The following is a 17,314-nucleotide window of genomic DNA, read 5'->3' as shown; positions in this document are numbered from 1 at the left end:
ATCTCCTGAAATTTTCCTTCTCCCTTCCATCATCTGGAAAGCTTCCTTTCTTCAAACTCCTTTAAGGCCACCCTTCTGTCTATTACCTGATCCTTATCTTCTTTCACAATAAACTTTAGACCACAGAATGCTATTTCACCTGTACTAGTCATCAGCAATTTTGAACATGCCGGTGGTACTGGTCATAGATATTTTTTAAACACTCCTTATCCAGAATCCATGAACCCAGGAGTCTCCCAGACTTACTACACCAGGCTCTCATAGCAGACATCTGTATTTTCCCAGAATTCTACAGGTGATTCTCATATACAGTGAGCACTGAGTAGTCCTGGCCTCATATGTCCCAGACACTTTGCATGACACCTCATAAATTCTCATAATCTTACAAAGGCAACATAGTGTATCAGTTAGAAGCACATGGTTCTGAAAATAACCTAACAGGACTAAATCCAGGCTTCAACACTTACTAATCTTTGCAGTTACTGAAGCTCTCTGTGCTTCTAAAATATGGCTACTTATCCTTGTACCTATGGTAAATATTAAGCAAGTTAATACATGTAAAGCACCTCAATCAGACCCTAGTAATTACTTTTAAAATGTTAGATGGCATGGCTAGTGATCCTGATATCTAAACTCACGTTTTCTGAATCTAAATTCCATGCACTTTCTGACATCACTGCTACCAAGTGCTCTCCTATATATAATAAAAGGCAGTATAGTAGGACTGATGAATGGTATGGGAAGAAGTCCTTTATCACGTCACACCACATAACAGCTGTCTAACCACACAACATAGATATGAATAGAGAAGATGGCTCAGAAACAGTGTACTAGTATTAGTGACTCAGCTAATGACCATTATAAAAATAAAATTTTGACTGATTTAGTTTTAAAATGCATTTTATATTGAGTAGTTATTTCATGTTTTCATAAAACAATTACTGAACTAAACTAAGTAGTTCACTCACATAACAAATCAACATTTAAAGACATGCTTACAAATTTCCACTTAGTCCATTTTTCTGTTCTCAGCATTATTACAAATGCCTCAATCCGTCATCATGTTGAATTCTTCAACATCTTCTATATCATTTCCAGGGGCATCTCTGGGAAGTAGTGATGCCTATCTCCCCTCAGAAGCACTGATAACCCTAATATACCCACAATTCACACCTTTTCCCTTCTCTGAGGTATGCTGCTTTAAGACAGAAAAAACACACTACTAGGATTTGAAAAACTAAATTCTGAGACTGGTTAGGTCATAAACTACAGAACCTTAGGTCATATATTCTCCCCAGGCACTTGTTTCTCCACTGCAAAAAATAATTCCCATTTGCTTGGTCCTTTGTAGTCCTTTATTATTTATCTTCATGATAACCCTTACATTTAAGGTAGCATTATGTTCATTTTATAGAAGATATTCAATCTCAAAGAGGATATAGTCTCCCAAAGATCCCACAAGTAGTAATATATTAAGCAGAGCTAAACTCACACACTCTCACTCAAGATCCTAGTACTGGTACATGCCATGCTAATAAGTTTGCTAAAATGGATGAAGCAGCAATTTCTAAGGTCCCTTCCAATGATCCTGTTATCTGCTTCTACTTGCTATTTTTTTTCTCTTCTCTCAACTAGCATTAACATCCAAAACTATATGTAATCACCAAATTTCATTTACCATGGTTTTTTGATTTAATTATTCTTTAAATTTTTCTCTATTTCCACATTAAATCCAGAGAAATGTTACTTTTTCGAAAGTTTCTACTGCTGCCTGCCTCTCTGAAGGCCATGGGACTTACCTATTTGTCAAAGCAGAAATTCCCAACATTTTGTAAACACCCCTAATTACTTTTTATAGCTGTAAAGACAATTATTCCATACTTAAAATCAATTGAAAATAAAGTAAATCCTCAATACTTCTTATTCCCTGTAGTGGTAATTTTAATTAGATTCTATTGATTTGTTTTCTCCTGTGTGCCTTTATTTGGAAAATACCGTTAGTCTACCTTGCTATCGAGTCTCTTTCCCTAACAAGAAAATGTCAGTCTTAAGGGTCAGGAAAGCTTTTACTTTCACTATCACATATGAAGAATGAACTAAACACCTAACTTGGAAAGTAAAACTCAATTGAGGGATTCAGGACATTTCCCAAGGGGTAATATGACCAATTTAAAAGTTGGTATATGTGCCTAAAATAACAAATTAACTCTTTCACCATAATAAAGGTACAGATGTACTGATTAGTTATGTTGACATGCACATATGAAATATGCCTAAACCAAATTAAAACAAAACAAAATACATTCTATGGCAATCTTGAAAAGTCAGCGAGCTCAATAAATATTAAGAATATGCCCTCATGATGAGAGCATTAAATATTTCGTAATTAACATAATTTAATATGCAAAAAAAGAAAACATACAGGATGAGGGATGAGGAGTACACATAGCAAATTTTTGTGATTTTCTTCATTTTGATTGTATTGCTTTCTTGTCTTCAGGAGGGAAGATTTTGACTTCAAAAGTAACAAAATACTTAAGAAGAGAATTCACATCTTTCTGTTCTAACTGGTATTCTTGCACTATTTTCTCAACAGTCCAGGTTTCTGGATAAAGTTTATGATTATTGAGAAGTGTCAATGCTTCTACAACAGAAATTTTGCCTTTGGGAATGCTCTTCATATCTATCATATCAAACTGATGGTCTTTCGACAATCTGAATTCCTTTGGCTCTTGACATGTTTCAGCAGCTTTTACCTAGTATCAAAAAAAAAAAAGGTTTTAGGATGAGAGAAAAGATCTGACAACTACTTTCATACTTCTCAAATCTATACTATTCCTCTTCAAATAACAACTGATATGGTTTGGATCTGTGTCCCCACCCAAATCTCATGTCACCAAATTGTAATCCCTAATGTTGGACGTAGGGCATGGTAGGAAGTGACTAGATCATGGGAACGGATTTCCCCCTTCGGTGCTGTTCTTGCAATAGAGTTCTCACCATATATGGTTGTTTAAAAGTCTGTAGCACCTCTCCCACACCCCACTTCTTCTTGCTCTGGCAATATAAGCCATGCCTGCTTCCCCTTCCACCATGATTGTAAGTTTCCTGAGGCCTCCCCAGAAGCAGAAGCTGCTATCCTTCCTGCATGGCCTGCAGAATCGTGAGCCAATTAAACCTCTTTTCTTTATAAACTACCCAGTCTCATGCATTTCTTAATAGCAGTGCAAGAATGGACTAACACAAATTCTATACACGATTTTCCAAACTTCATTTTATTATAATGAGCCATAGTTTAATAGTACTTATGCCACACTGCCTTTTCATAACTATAGCTCTATCGTTAAGAAATGTAGGTAGCTCTAGAAAATAATAATCAAATGTATACCATCCACTCACCACATTATTTCATGTGTTTTAAAAGAACAATGAAAATAATTGATTAAAAACTGCACCTGTTTTAAAAGGGCAGGATTCTGATGCCACCCTAACAGCTGGCTTGATAACATCTATTCTGTTTCCCAGCTTTGTTGTATTTCATACTCAGCGCTCCCAAACACCTTGAATGAATTCAAATATTGCTAGTGATCTTGTCTCCCCTGAGAAAATAAACTAACGCCTCCAATACAGTCCAGCATAAATAAAACAACCTATGCACACCCATCCTTCCATCTAGCTGTCCCATCCCAGCTTAATCCTGGCGTGTGTGCGCTGCATTTCATTCTCGTTTCCTAGCTATGCCTAACATTCTTTCTTTTCTTTTCCTTTTTTTACTGCACCGTGCCTACTGCTGCTTTTTGGCCAAATATATAAATGCTATAGTTACTACCTTTTTTAACATGCCCACCAAACCCAAAGCCAACACCTCTTTTATGACCAGTTTCCTTCTCTTCAGGTAATGTTTAAAAGAAATAATGCTTGCTATCTCTAATGACTGCCTAGTTGCTTAATTCAGAGGACACATTTTAGACCTCATTTGGACTCACTACAGTATCTCACTACATCTGACACTGCTGACCACTCCAATGTACCTATAACTATCTTCCCCCTTGGTTTCTATGCCACCCTCTCAGTTTTCCATCAGTTTTTTCAGTGGGTCCTTCGGGGTTTTTTCATGGACCCTTTTCCTTTTGCTTACCCTTAAATGTCAGTGTGTGACATTTAAGAGTGCCCAGGCCTTCTTTTCACTCTCCACATTCCTCCAAATTAATCCCGCACACTCCTCTAACTTCCATTACTGCCTACAAGTTAATTACTTCCAAAGTTGTGATGATAAACCAAGACCTTTTCTTGATTTCCCAACCCAAATGCTTAACAGGTATCTCCACTTAAATGACCAACATGCTCCTCAAATTCAATATTATCTGAAACTAAACCTATCACCAGTTCTACTCCCATATCCTCAATCTCAATGACCAACACTACCCATCTCTCATGCCCAAAATGAGATTATACCTTCACCTCCCGCACTCATTACACCAATCAATGACCAAATCCTGTTGATACTGCATCATATGTCTCTCTCGAACTCACTCACTTCTCCCCCGTACTGCGAAATCACCCTAGTCCAAGTCAATGTCTCTTGCAGAAATGACTGCAAATACTTCCTATCTGGTCTCTTCTAATTAGATAAAATGCACTTTGTTCCCCCACCAGGCTACTTTCAAATCTAACATCACTTTTTGACCATTAACTCTTTAATAACTTCCCATTGTCTTCCGAATAAAACAAAACTCCTTAGCAAGAAAAATAAGGGCCTTTATGATCTGACCCCATCACTCTCCATCCCAACTCACTTCTCCCAAATTCACACTGCACATTTTCCCATAACTGCAGTGAATTCTAACCATTCTTCAAAAGCATCACACACTCTTGTGTCTTTATATTGCAAACTAGGCCTGAAACACTCTTCTCAATTTCTTCACTTTCCAAATCTCAAAGTTTCTCTCATTTTCCTATTCCCAGGTAAGGAAGGTCTTCCTTCTACTCCAAGCACGTCTGTATTCAGATTTCCTTTCTAATTAATAGTAAATATTAAAATTAATAATTATTTGACACAAAAAAAATCTAAGAAGATTCAAAAACCTCTTGACTGGAAAAAAAAAAAAAAAAACCCTTAGGAAACTAAAAATAGAAGAAAATGTCCCAAATGTGATATAAGTATTTTTTAATAGAAAACAAGTATCATTCTATTATAATTAATGCTTAAACATTTGCGATATCCTATGGAAGGAAGGAACAGGTGAGAATGCTAACTTTCACTGGCATGTTAATATATACAACACAATAAAAAAAATTAAGTATAAATACCAGAAAGAGAAGTTTTTAATTTTACATAGATATAAGAATATATTTAGAAAAGAGAATCAACTGAAAACCTAACAGAAATAATAACCTAGCAATGTGGGTAGTTACACTATAAAAACCACTCACTTTCTGATATATAGTAGTCCCAGTCTTTATCTACAGTTATCTGGAGTCAACCACAGACCAAAAATATCAAATGAAAAACTCCAGAAGTAAACAATCCATAAGGTTCAAACTGCAAACCACTCTGAGCAGCATAATGAATTCTTATGCTATCCATTCCATTCTGTCTAGGATGTTAATCCTCCCTTTGTACAGTGTATCCACGCTGTATAGGCTACCTGCCTGTTAGTCACTTAGTAGCCATTCTGGTTATCAGACTGTGTGGCATCACTGTGCTTGTGCGCAAGTAACCCTTACCTTACCAAGAATAGCCCCAAAGCACAAGAGAAGTGGTGCTGGCAACTCAGTTATGCCAAAGAGAAGCCATAAAGGGCGTCCTTCAAGTGAGAAAGTAAAAGTCATTGACTTAATGGGGAAAAAAAATCATATGGTGAGAGTGCTAACATGGATAATAAAAATGAATCTTCTAACCCTGAAATTGTTGCAACTGTTCCATTTTATTAGTTGTTAATTAAACTTTATCATAGTATAGATTTATAGGAAAAAGCAGTATATACAGGGTTCGGTACCACCCTCAGTTTCAGGCTCTACTGAGGGTCTTGGAACCTACCTGCTGATAAGGGAAGACTACTGTATTAGCAATAAACAGTTCAAATTTAAAGTGAAAAAAGCTCTCATCACAGTAACAACATTCCCTTTACCCCTCAAAGACTTTTAATAAAGAACATGACAATTTCATCTGGAAAAATATTAATGTGTTTTCCAAAAGAGACAAGAAACTTTTTAAAACGAGAGAAGACTATAAGAGATATCAACATACATTATAAAGCTTTATTAATTAAAACTATGGTTCTAGTGTAAAAATAGAAAAATAAGTAAAACTGATAAGTCCATAAATAGACCCATATGTGTATCTAGAGATGCATTTTAAGTAAGTGGAGAAAGGTCTGGGCTATTCAACAAATTATATTTAGACAACTAGCCATCTGTTTGAAAAGAGGTTCAACTCATCTATTCCACACATCAAAAACCACATTTAATGCCAGATAAAGATTTTAATATAAAATGTAGTTATAAAACTACAGGAAGAAAATACAGAAGAGTTTATATGATGGTAGAGTGGGCCCAGTATTCCTTTATCACAAAATACAAAAAGACTGAAATATTTGACAGAATTTTGAATAAATATGTTAAAAAGTGAGACAACAAATAATTTGCCATATGACAGGCACAGTATCAACGATGTCTAGAGGCACCACAACTATGAACTGCCCGAAGGAAAAAAAGGAACAAAGAACATAAACAAAAGGCAATTCCAGTTTTCATTATCACTCTCCCTAAGGAATCTATTTAGACTTTTCCTAATGTCCCCATGAAATATTAATATCACTATATACATATCTCTTTATGCATTCATTATATGTATAACTGAGTCTTCTACATACAAAGCATTAATTTTTTTTTTGCTCCCAAGAGTGAATTTGCAGATGCATAATTAAGTAACATGAGAGAGAGAAAACTTGGGGAGTATTATTCAACACCTATTTTAAAATAACATAAAGAACACAGACATTAACCCTATACCTTTTTAATGTGAGCATTTGGTGATAACTGAACCCTACAATTACTATGCACAGCAATTTACAAATCGTATTATTTCTCCTCTGTAGTGAAAATCATATTAATAATTCTATCTGTGCAAATATCCACAGACAGAGAGACAGCATTAGAATATTTTAGAGTGAAAAAAAAAATCTGGAAGTTGTTGGCACTTTCTTGTCCTTTAATCAAACTTTTACCCCTAACTAGAATCTTCCTGCCCCCAAAAACTTATCTGGTTAACTCCAATTGATCCCTCAGGCCTGAGCATTTAACTATCACTTTCTCAGAAACCATCCGTGATCCTCCAATTTCAAAGAGGTTCCTGCAATATACTCAACAGTGCCCGTACTTTTCCCATAATTACGGTAACATCGTTGCTCATCTGTTCAATGTCTGTGTCCTTCACAACATCATAAGCCCTGTGAGAGCAAGGACTAGTTTTGTTCATCACTATATACAAAGCAGTTGTGCCCAGGACTTACATAATACAGTATATGGATTGACACATAGGTTTCCATTCCCAGTGTATTCTTTGATCCTTCTCCTAATTTTAAATATCCTATCTGAATACATGCTTAAAAAAACAAACAGAACACCCCACAAAACCCAACTACACTACTGAAGGAGTCTCTGAGATTAGAACATACCTCAATCCACAGAAGAATGAGAAAAAAATATTAAAGCTCTGCTTTTGTCACACAAATGACAACCACTGGAAGTAATGCCTTACAAATTCTGAAATACTATGAATAATTCACACAGTTGCTCTGTATCAATACTTTCACAAGTTATTTTAGAATTCTGGTAAATATCCAATGAACCAAGGCATAAGTGTCTTGCTGTCTCAGACCACTGTGCTTAAACTTTGCCAAGGCGCATAGACCGATCACAACACATACTTGCAGAGTACTCTTTTTACGACTTGCCACACTTAATCATTTTCCTGAAGCCCCAAAATAAGTAAATTGTGTATTCACTTAGTTAAACACACATTTACCTGCAAGGAAGGCATAGGATCTTTGGAATCAACATACACATCTTTTAGAAATGACAGCAGCTTGTCATCTTTACGATCAATCTCTCCCTTAATTTCTGGATAGTCTAAGGAAAGGAAAAAAAGTCACAATATTAAAATCAAGGAAAATTTCCTGTAATATCCTAAACGCCTAACACAAACCCTTTCTTTTTTTTCTTTTCTTTTTTGAGACGGAGTCTCGCTCTGTCGTCCAGGCTGGAGTGCAGTCGCGTGATCTCGGCTCCCTGCAACCTCCGCCTCCTGGCTTCCAGTGATTCTCCCACCTCAGCCTCCCGACTAGCTGAGATTACAGGCGCGCGCCATTACACCCAGTTAATTTTTGTATTTTTTGCAGACACGGGGTTTTGCCATGTTGGCCAGGCTGGTCTGGAACTCCTGACCTCAGGTGATCTGCCCGCCCGCCTCGGCCTCCCAAGGTACTGGGATTACAGGCTTGAGCCACCGCGCCCGGCCTAACCACTTTAATTTTTTTAAAAAATAAACACAATCATTTGGACTGTTTGGAAAATACTTTAAATGGACATCAAAATTTCAGGTCAGGCTCGGCGTCCACTGTCCAGTGAAGACCCCTAGAGAAAGCTCTGTGACCCTCTCGGATTTTGACGCCCTGTATCAAGTCCGTCATAGGAGCCGGCGAGGGCCGGGTTAGCTGGAGCACAGGCCGCTGCCTCTGGGACTCGGAAGTAGGCGGGGCGGCCGACCTCACCGCGGGCGCGGAGGACAGTCTCAATGTCACCGGCCTAGCGGCTCCCCCTTCCAGCGCTCAGCCAGCACGAGCGGCTGCAGCCCAGCAGACTGAAGCCGGTCCCCTGGCCTCCGGGCCCACACTAGGCACAGGCTGTGGGCAGCCCAGGGAGTCCGCGCCCCCGCGCCCCGAAACGCCCTCGCACCACTCACGACTAATCTGCTCTTGCAGGAGGTTGCTGGTAGAGGGGTGCCTGGGAGCGAGAGAGGGCTTCATCTTGCTGATTTCCCTTTCCGCTCGGTTCTCTAGGTTGAAATTTTTGATACCGCGAATCACCAGGGCCCCCATCTCCTCATAGCATTATGTCCGCAGGTTCAGGCCGCACGTGGGAACTCCGGCTCAGGAAACCTCCGGAACGGCCGGAGCATGCGCACATGTGAGGGGAAGCCCGGCCGCGGGCGCTTAAATGCGTGCCTGTCGCCCACTAGCGGTCGGGAGGCCACACCCCGCTTCTCTGCCCAGGGAATTTAAAAGGGAGCCCCTCCCTTCGGGGCGAGTGACGGTTCCCACTGGGGGCCGCTTCCGGCGGGAGGCGGCGGGACTTAAGTCCCCAGACACACGGTTGCTGTCAACCCTGGAACTTCGAGGGAGTCACCCAGGAAGCTCTGCAAAGTTCCGTGCCGGGCCCTACCCCAGACTTTCTGATTTAATTCTTGTGGAGTGAGGCCCAGCATTGGATAAGACTTCCCGCGTGATTCCAAAGTGTCAGTGAAGAGTTGAAAATCAAAGTCGTAAGGAAATTGACCTTGAAGTGGTTTCACAGGGCAATGCCACCAAAGAGCTAGCCGATAAAAATGGAACTTATTGCACCAGGGTCAAACTGGGCTCTCAAGTTGCCCTTTCCTGCTTTTTAAAAAGGAAAATAATGAAAGGATGTTCATTGTCGATGAATATTTGTTCTCAGCTGCTCTAATTTAAATGCCTCTTATTTTCCTGTCTCCCGACCTGATGCATTTTCAAGCCACTATGTTCTCTTTTTCCATTCTTTGTTACATCCCGTTCTCATTTGACCAAATGGTATCGATTTTAGTTATACTTTCCCTTATCGTATTTTTGCTACTGATTTACTTCTCCAGTCTACTGAATGCTGAGTCATTTCCTCTCCTGTTTCTCTTCTCTCTTCTTCATTCTTTTTAAGCCTCTGTGTAATTTAATGAAAGGAACAGCCAATAAGAGATCAGAAAAAAAAACCAAAAAAACAAAAAAAAAACGAGTGTTACATTTACCTTCTCTCTGTCTCTCTGCATTTCCTGAATAGGTTACTGTAGTGCTGCTTTTATTTAAGACCCTTTAGAAATATTGTTATTAATCTATAATCAACCCACCAGGAAGGAATTAGTAGGACTTCCGAAGTTACAGTATTTCTCTTACTGTGGCTGCAAAATCTATTTTTAGTGTCCTGATCTCTGCTTAGCAAAATGAAGTAGAGTGGTTGTTTTTAACCAGTTTAAAGTAAGAAACTATTGATGTAAAGATAATCAAATAGAAAAAATAATAATAATAAAACAAGAATCAAAGAACCAAAATGAAGAAAGGGAAATGTAATCATTAAATATAATGCTTAATCAGAGCAAAAGCACTGCAAGGAAGACGGCTTCAGCCACTCTAATTTAAATGCCCTTTGTTTAATTATACTCAACATTTTTACAGGGATTGGTATTTGGAATTTGTAGAAGCTGCAATCAGTGATCTCTGATAGCGTTAACTGGCAAGTTGTCCTGAAGGTGGCAGGCTGCTCCAAGATTTCTATCTTTGATATTTTTAAGCATGTTTGTGATTCAGGGCTTTTTAGCCAGGGTATTTCTATTTCTATGGGTGCTAAGAAATTTTAATCTGCTTCATTATATCTATGTGCTTTAATCATGGTAGAAATTCGACTCACTGCCTGTTAAAATATTTTAAAAGTGAAAATCTCATTTTCATAGAAATTCCACCGAACTTCGTGAAGCATGAAAAAGTAATGTTAGAAGTTACTGTCGGGGCAGTAGGGATTACAATATGAAATAATTCTTTGAATTCACACATTCCAATAGAGCTTGGATTCAACATTGAAAGAGCTTCCAGGATGTGTCAGCTGTTCTGCCTGATCCTGGCCCAGTGCTGCTCAGACCCTCAAACTGCAAAACAGAAGGCAGATGCAGTCCATCAGAAACTCACAATTGGCTGTCACCCTTTGGGAATCATGGAAATAAAACCTGAACCATAAATGCATAAATCCAGCTCTTCTTGCCAAAACATATAAGTTAACAGGAACTCTAAACTTAAGAACTCCTGTTGGGCTTATGTTAAGGATTGAAGTCAGATCCCCAAAGAAAGTGTAACTAGGATGCTGCTTAGAATGAAGCTTCCATTTGAGTGGAGTATTATGATGCATGTGTATGGCTGAATATCTTAAGATACTAATAAAATAAACCCAGGGTCTTGACAACACACTAGAATGTAAATTCTGAGGACAGAACTTTTGTCTGTTTTGTTCACTGCTGTATCCAACACATTGAACAGAGCTAGTAAACAGTAGGTATTAAACAAAATATCAAATAAAGGTCAAATGAACTGAAAGACAAGTAGGATCCCTGAGCTGGCGTCCAGACTCTGGACAAGCTCTCTCTGCCTGAACACTAGCCCTGCTTCCAGAAGTGAGTCCTTATGCAAGTAACTTAATGTGGTTGAACACACTTTGCTCATCTTAAAATTGGGATAATAGTAATCACCTAAGGGGTTTTACACAGAATAAAAATATCTAGTACAATGTCTAGTACAATGCCCAGTCTAGTACAATGTCCAGTACAAATGTCTAGTACCAATGTCTAGTACAATGCCCAGCTCAGAATCTGATGTTCAATATTTGCATTGTTTTTCATTTTTCAGAGCAGAAGGGAGCAGTTTGAAAAAGGACACATATTCTGAAGCTCTGGTGAATAGGTGAATGAAAGTGATAAAAAAAAATTGAGATTACAGTAAGACTCATGTTCTTCAATAATTTAATTTTTAAAAAGTAAGTATGCTAAATTTGATTTTTATTTTCTGGTTAGCATGCTCAGCACACATGGTGGCATTGTTGGATTTCTTAAGGTTGGAATATGGGTGGGAATCATTAGTCTGGGGCATAAAATGCCACCTGCCTGTGTCTGGCATTGGCCACAGAAATAGTCCCCACTTTGTATCCCTCTGCCCTCATGTCTTTCTCTCTTCCTAGACTTTTACCATTGGGCACTCCTTCTTTTGAACACAATTCAACAGCATTCTGCGTTCTCCAAAGGATTTCAGTAGCTAAACCCAGATGACAGTTGGCTCAAAGGGCCCAGGACAGCCCTCAGAGGTTTCATCAATCAAATCTCAACCACTAGTGAGGAGCACCACAGATTTATGGAGTAATGACTTATTCTGACAGAGGTTCTGGTGTTCAGGCAGAGAGAACCTCTCCAGGGCCTGGATTCCAGATTAGGAACCAGAGAATTTGTAGGAGGTCAAACGAGGTAATTTACAAGGTTCCCAAGCTTGGCCAGTTTCATAGTGATGCCGTGTTGTGGGTCTGTAAAACCTAGAATACTGGGAGCGGGGTATAGTGCCCCAAACTCAAAACCAAAACAAACTAGGCTTTGTGCAGATCCAGTATTCATATTGAGGAACACTGGGTCTCAGATTAGAGATTAGAATGATCAGCCAGCAATTATGCCCAGATGCCTGCTTTGTGGTTACTGCACTCATGACTTTTGTCATTGTATTCATTTCCCATTGCTGCTAGCAAATTACAGGAAATGGCTTAAAACAATTTATTATCTTACAGTTCTGGAGGTCAGAAGTCCAAAATGAGTTTTTAAAGGATAAAATCAAGGTGTCAGCAGAGATATATTCCTCCTGGATGCTCTGGAGCAGAATCTCTTTCATTATCCCCTTCTTTTTTATTTTATTTTTTCATGGGGAAGAGGTTCTTCTAGAGACTTTCCTCATTTCTTGGCAGCCAGCAGTTGCATCACTTCATTGTCACATCTTCTCTGTGACTTTCCTACCTCCCTCTTTCCATTGTAACACCCTTATGATTACATTGGACCTACGTGGATAATCCAGGATAATCTCTCCATCTCAAGATCCTTGATTTAGTCACATTTGTAAAGTGCATTTTGCTACTTAATGTAGCATTCACAGGTTCAGGGATTAAGAGACGGAGATTTTTGGAAGGCTTACTATTTTGTTCACTACAGTCATCAACTTTAGATGATGGTTTGCTGCACAGATCATCCCATCACCCAGGTATTAAGCCCAGTATCCATTAGCTCTTCTGCCTGATTCTCTCTCTCCTCCGACCCTCCGACCTCCAACAGGCTCCAGTGTTTGTTGTTCCCCTCCATGTGTATATGAGTTCTCATCATTTAGCTCCTACTTATAAGTGAGAACATGCGGTATTTGGTTTTCTATTCCTGTGTTAGTTTGCTAAGGATAATGGCCTCCAACTCCATCCATGTCCTTGCAAAGGACATGATCTTGTTCCTTTTTATGGCTGCATAGTATTCCGTGGTATATGTTTTCCACATTTTCTTTATCCAGTCTATCATTGATGGACAGTTAGGTTGATTCCATGTCTTTGCTATTGTGAATAGTGATGCAATGAACATACACATGCATATGTCTTTTTATTAATAATAGAACAATTTATATTCCTTTGAGTATATATCCAGTAATAGGATTTCAGGCTTGAATGGTATTTCTGCCTCTAGGATTCTGGGGAATCGCCACACTATCTTCCACAATGGTTGAACTAATTTACACTACCACCAACAGTGTAAAAGTGTTCCTTTTTCTCCCCAACCTTGCCAGCATCTGTTGTTTTTCTGATATTTTAAGAATAGCCATTCTGACTGGTGTGGGATGGTATCTCATTGTGGTTTTGATTTGCATTTCTCTAAGGATCAGTGATATTGAGCTTTTTTTCATATGTTTTTGGCTGCATGTATGTTTTATTTTGAGAAGTGTCTGGGCATGTCCTTTGCCTACTTTTTAAGGGGATTGTTTGTTTATTTCTTGTAAATTTATTTATAGATGTTGGATATTGGACCTTTGTCAGATACATGGATTACAAAAATTTTCTCCCATTCTGTAGGTTGTCTGTTTACTCTGTTGATAGTTTCTTTTGTGTGCAGAGCTCTTTAGTTTAATTAGATCCCATTTGTCAATTTTTGTTTTTGTTGCAATTGCTTTTGGTGTCTTCATCATGAAATCTTTACCATGCCTATGTCCTGAATGGTGTTGCCTAGGTTTTCTTCTAGGGTTTTCATAGTTTTGGGTTTTACATTTCAGTCTTTAATCCATCTTGAGTTGATTTTTGTGTATGGTGTAAGGAAGGGGTCCAGTTTTAATTTTCTGCATATTCTAGCCCGTTCCCCCAGCAATATTTATTACATAGGGAATCCTTTTTCCCATTGCTTGTTTTTGTCAGGTTTGTCAGAGATCAAATGATCATAGGTGTGTGGTCTTATTTCTGGGTTCTCTATTCTGTGCCATTGGCCTATGTCTCTGTTCTTGGACCAGTACCATGCTGTTTTGGTTACTGTAGCCCTGTAGTATAGTTTGAAGTCAGGTAGCATGTTGCCTCCAGCTTTGTTCTTTCCGTTTAGATAAATAAAACAATTTCTTTAAAGGACTGAAGATAAAGCAGAAATCAACTACATAGAAAACAAACAACAACAAAAAAAAGTTCATTCTTTGAGAATATAAAATCTGACAAATTCAAGTGAAAATAAAAGAACAAATAAAATACATGAAGAATTTTTTTTGGAAAGAATGTGATCATAAATATAAAGAAATTTTTGAAAATTGAAAGAAAATATATATAAACTTATATACAGTATACAATTATAATATTTAGTCTCATTCCCTTGTGTGACATGCTTCTAGCAAGTACAAGTATAACACAATCGAATAGAAAAGAATAGAATAAGGCATAGATACAGAATAGAATAGATTATGGTCACTCTCATGATTACTTTACATTGTATAAGGCTTCACCTTAGGAGATAAGGGTGAGGGATTCTCCTGTTGGCTTTGAAGAAGCAAGCTGCCATGTTGTTAGAGGGTCTTTGAGAGAACCTGCAAGGAAGCCACATGGCAAGAACTTCAGGGCCTTTGGGAGGTAGGAAGAGGCCCCATGTGATAGCACCACACGAAACAGATATCTCAATCCTACCACCATAAGAAACTTAATTTTGCCAATGACCTAGTAAGTCTGGAAGAGTACCCCTGAGCTCCAGAAATTAAGGCAGTTCAGTCAATCCTATGTAATCATTTCAGTGGATTCCCAGTACAGATTTGGTTAAATTCAACACCCATTACTAATAATACATTTAGCTAGCAGGGAATAGAAGAAAACTGCCTTTACTTTATAAAGGGTACAATTCCGAAAATTATGGCAAGTATCGTATTGACTGGCTAACAAAGAACAAGAAAAGGAAATAAGAATTATAAATGTTATGTTATTTGTTCCTTTGCAAAATCAGTACTTCTGTCTGCCTAGAAAATTAGAGAGAAGCAGGCAAAGACTATTAGACTTAATAAAGAAATTTAATAGGTAGCTGAATAGCTAGCTACCCTACCCATCAGTTAGAAAACATAATGGCCAAGGCCCAGGGCAATGGCTCACCCTGTAATCCCAGCACTTTTGGGAGCCTGAGGCAGGCAGATTACCTGAGGTCAGGAGTTCGAGACCAGCCTGGCCAACATAGTAAAACCCCATCTCTACTACAAATACAAAAATTATCCAACCATGATGGTGCACATCGGTAATCCCAGGTGCTCGGAAGGCTGAGGCACGAGAATAGCTTGAACCCAGGAGGTGGAGGTTGCAGTGAGCTCATATCAGGCCACTGTACTCCAGCCTGGGAAACAGAGCAAGACCTTGCCCCCCCCGCCCAAAAAAAAAAGAAAGAAAATATAATGGTCAGAAAGTTTCATGGATAATGACCACAAAAATTATTATGCATCTTGAAATAAACTTAGAACTATGTGTAAAACTCAAACTTAGTGAACCACAAAAATTTTGACAGAACATGATGAAACACACATGGCTAGACATAGCAGGTTCCTTGATGCAAAGTCTGAATAGTGTAAAAATGTCAATTATTCAAAAAATAATCAATTAATTTGATACACTTTCAATTTCAATTAAAATTGTAATCACGTTTTTAATGAAGCTCGATCACTGATAAAGTTCATCCAGAAAAGAAAATATGAAAACATAGCCAATAGATTTTAGAAAAACGGCAGTTAGTTAGGACTTACCCTATATCAGAATGTGATACAAAACTTTATGGTATGGTATTGATACCGGAATAGGCAAATAAGTCAGTAAATATAATAGTGATAAGACAGATGTAATTATGTACAGGACAACATTTAAAATCATTCTGTGATATAGGGATATAATTCCTTCCCCATAAACAACTGAATTTCCAAGGTCATTTATCTGTTTGCCTTTTCCCCTTGCTCTCCATTCCCATTTATAATGATTCCCTGTCTTCTTTCTTCACTCCAGCTTTCCCTGCTGCATCAGTTTCCTTTCATAGTGTATCTGTCCCTCCATGTCCCCAATGACTTGCTTTATATGGAAGTAAGGAACACCTCATCATAGCGGTTTTGGTTTGATTCCAATGAGATCTTTTTTTTTTCCATCCATAGCAATTTAATGAATACAACAGTTGTCCATCTTGGCCCCAGCTACAGAAGGTACTCTTGAAAATTTGGCATAGGGAGAAAAAAAAAAAAGTGGAAAGCTGCAAAGAGCAAGCAAATACTCAAGCAATCATTTTCATTTCGAAGATTATGGAAGATTGTGAAAACAAAGAATATAGAACAGGGAATTCCAGAAGGACCCCAGAAAAGATGTGAAAAGCAAGTGTCACCAGGGCATTTTACCTTAACTGGTAAACCCAACTCAGTAATTCCAGAGCTAGGGTCTGTGTTTATTTTCTCCATCTGTCTGTTCCTTTCTCCCTTTGTAACTGTCTCTGATTCTTTTCTTAGCAGCCATGGTGTAACATAATGATTACTAACAGGCTTGGCATCAGACAAACCTGCATCTGAATCTGGGTTCTATCACTTCCTAACTGCATAATTTTGTGGTAAGCTCTTTAAATTTTCTGATATTCAGTTTCTTTATCTGTAAAATGGAAATATAACAAAACTACTTATTACATAGGGTTGTTGTGAGATATGATCCATTTGAAAGCATAAAGCTTGTCATGCAGTAAATATTCAAAAACTATTAGCTATTATTCTTTTATATAACAAAATACTAATATAATAGGAAACATTTTAATAATTATAGTTTAGGTCTGATTGGCACTTTATGGCTTAGAAGTTAGTATCTTCAGATTCCTTATTTCATTAATACATTATTGCAATACTCTGTAGTATTATACCCGACTACATATATTTAAGAAAACCATTTAGCTGCCTGAGGCTGTTTGTAAGATGGTGAAGGATACTCTGGGAAGTATATGAGGTGTCCT

The 17,314-nt window shown here is 38.1% G+C and overlaps 2 protein-coding genes across 2 annotated transcripts in view; one reads left to right on the top strand and one right to left on the bottom strand.

Moving 5' to 3' along the window:
* Positions 1-1,332: 1,332 nt before the first annotated feature.
* On the bottom strand, positions 1,333-9,194 carry NDUFAF4 (NADH:ubiquinone oxidoreductase complex assembly factor 4). The gene is made up of 3 exons (XM_023205875.2): positions 8,966-9,194; positions 8,030-8,133; positions 1,333-2,756 (listed from the first exon to the last, which is right to left on the bottom strand). The coding sequence occupies exons 1-3, from the start codon at positions 9,099-9,101 to the stop codon at positions 2,469-2,471; spliced, it is 528 nt and encodes a 175-aa protein (XP_023061643.2). The 5' UTR covers positions 9,102-9,194; the 3' UTR covers positions 1,333-2,468.
* Positions 9,195-9,383: 189 nt separating this feature from the next.
* The window catches only part of KLHL32 (kelch like family member 32), a 259,608-nt gene continuing 251,677 nt past the window's right edge, over positions 9,384-17,314 (top strand). Inside the window, exons 1-2 of the mRNA XM_023205878.2 lie at positions 9,384-11,449; positions 11,682-11,770. The gene's annotated coding sequence lies outside the window, so the exon portion shown is untranslated. The remainder of the gene's footprint in view (positions 11,450-11,681; positions 11,771-17,314) is intronic.

This window comes from Piliocolobus tephrosceles, chromosome 5 (assembly GCF_002776525.5).
Source record: "Piliocolobus tephrosceles isolate RC106 chromosome 5, ASM277652v3, whole genome shotgun sequence".
In the NCBI taxonomy this organism is placed as follows: domain Eukaryota; kingdom Metazoa; phylum Chordata; class Mammalia; order Primates; family Cercopithecidae; genus Piliocolobus; species Piliocolobus tephrosceles.
This window is presented reverse-complemented; position numbering and strand designations above follow the sequence as displayed.

Excerpts from the sequence above, each read along its gene's own strand:
- NDUFAF4 (XM_023205875.2), bottom strand. The coding sequence starts at position 9,101 with ATGGGGGCCCTGGTGATTCGCGGTATCAAAAATTTCAACCTAGAGAAC. Across the intron at positions 8,134-8,965 it reads CCTGCAAGAGCAGATTAGTC|ACTATCCAGAAATTAAGGGA; the intron begins GTGAGTGGTGCG and ends TCCTTTCCTTAG. Across the intron at positions 2,757-8,029 it reads ATCCTATGCCTTCCTTGCAG|GTAAAAGCTGCTGAAACATG; the intron begins GTAAATGTGTGT and ends TTTTGATACTAG.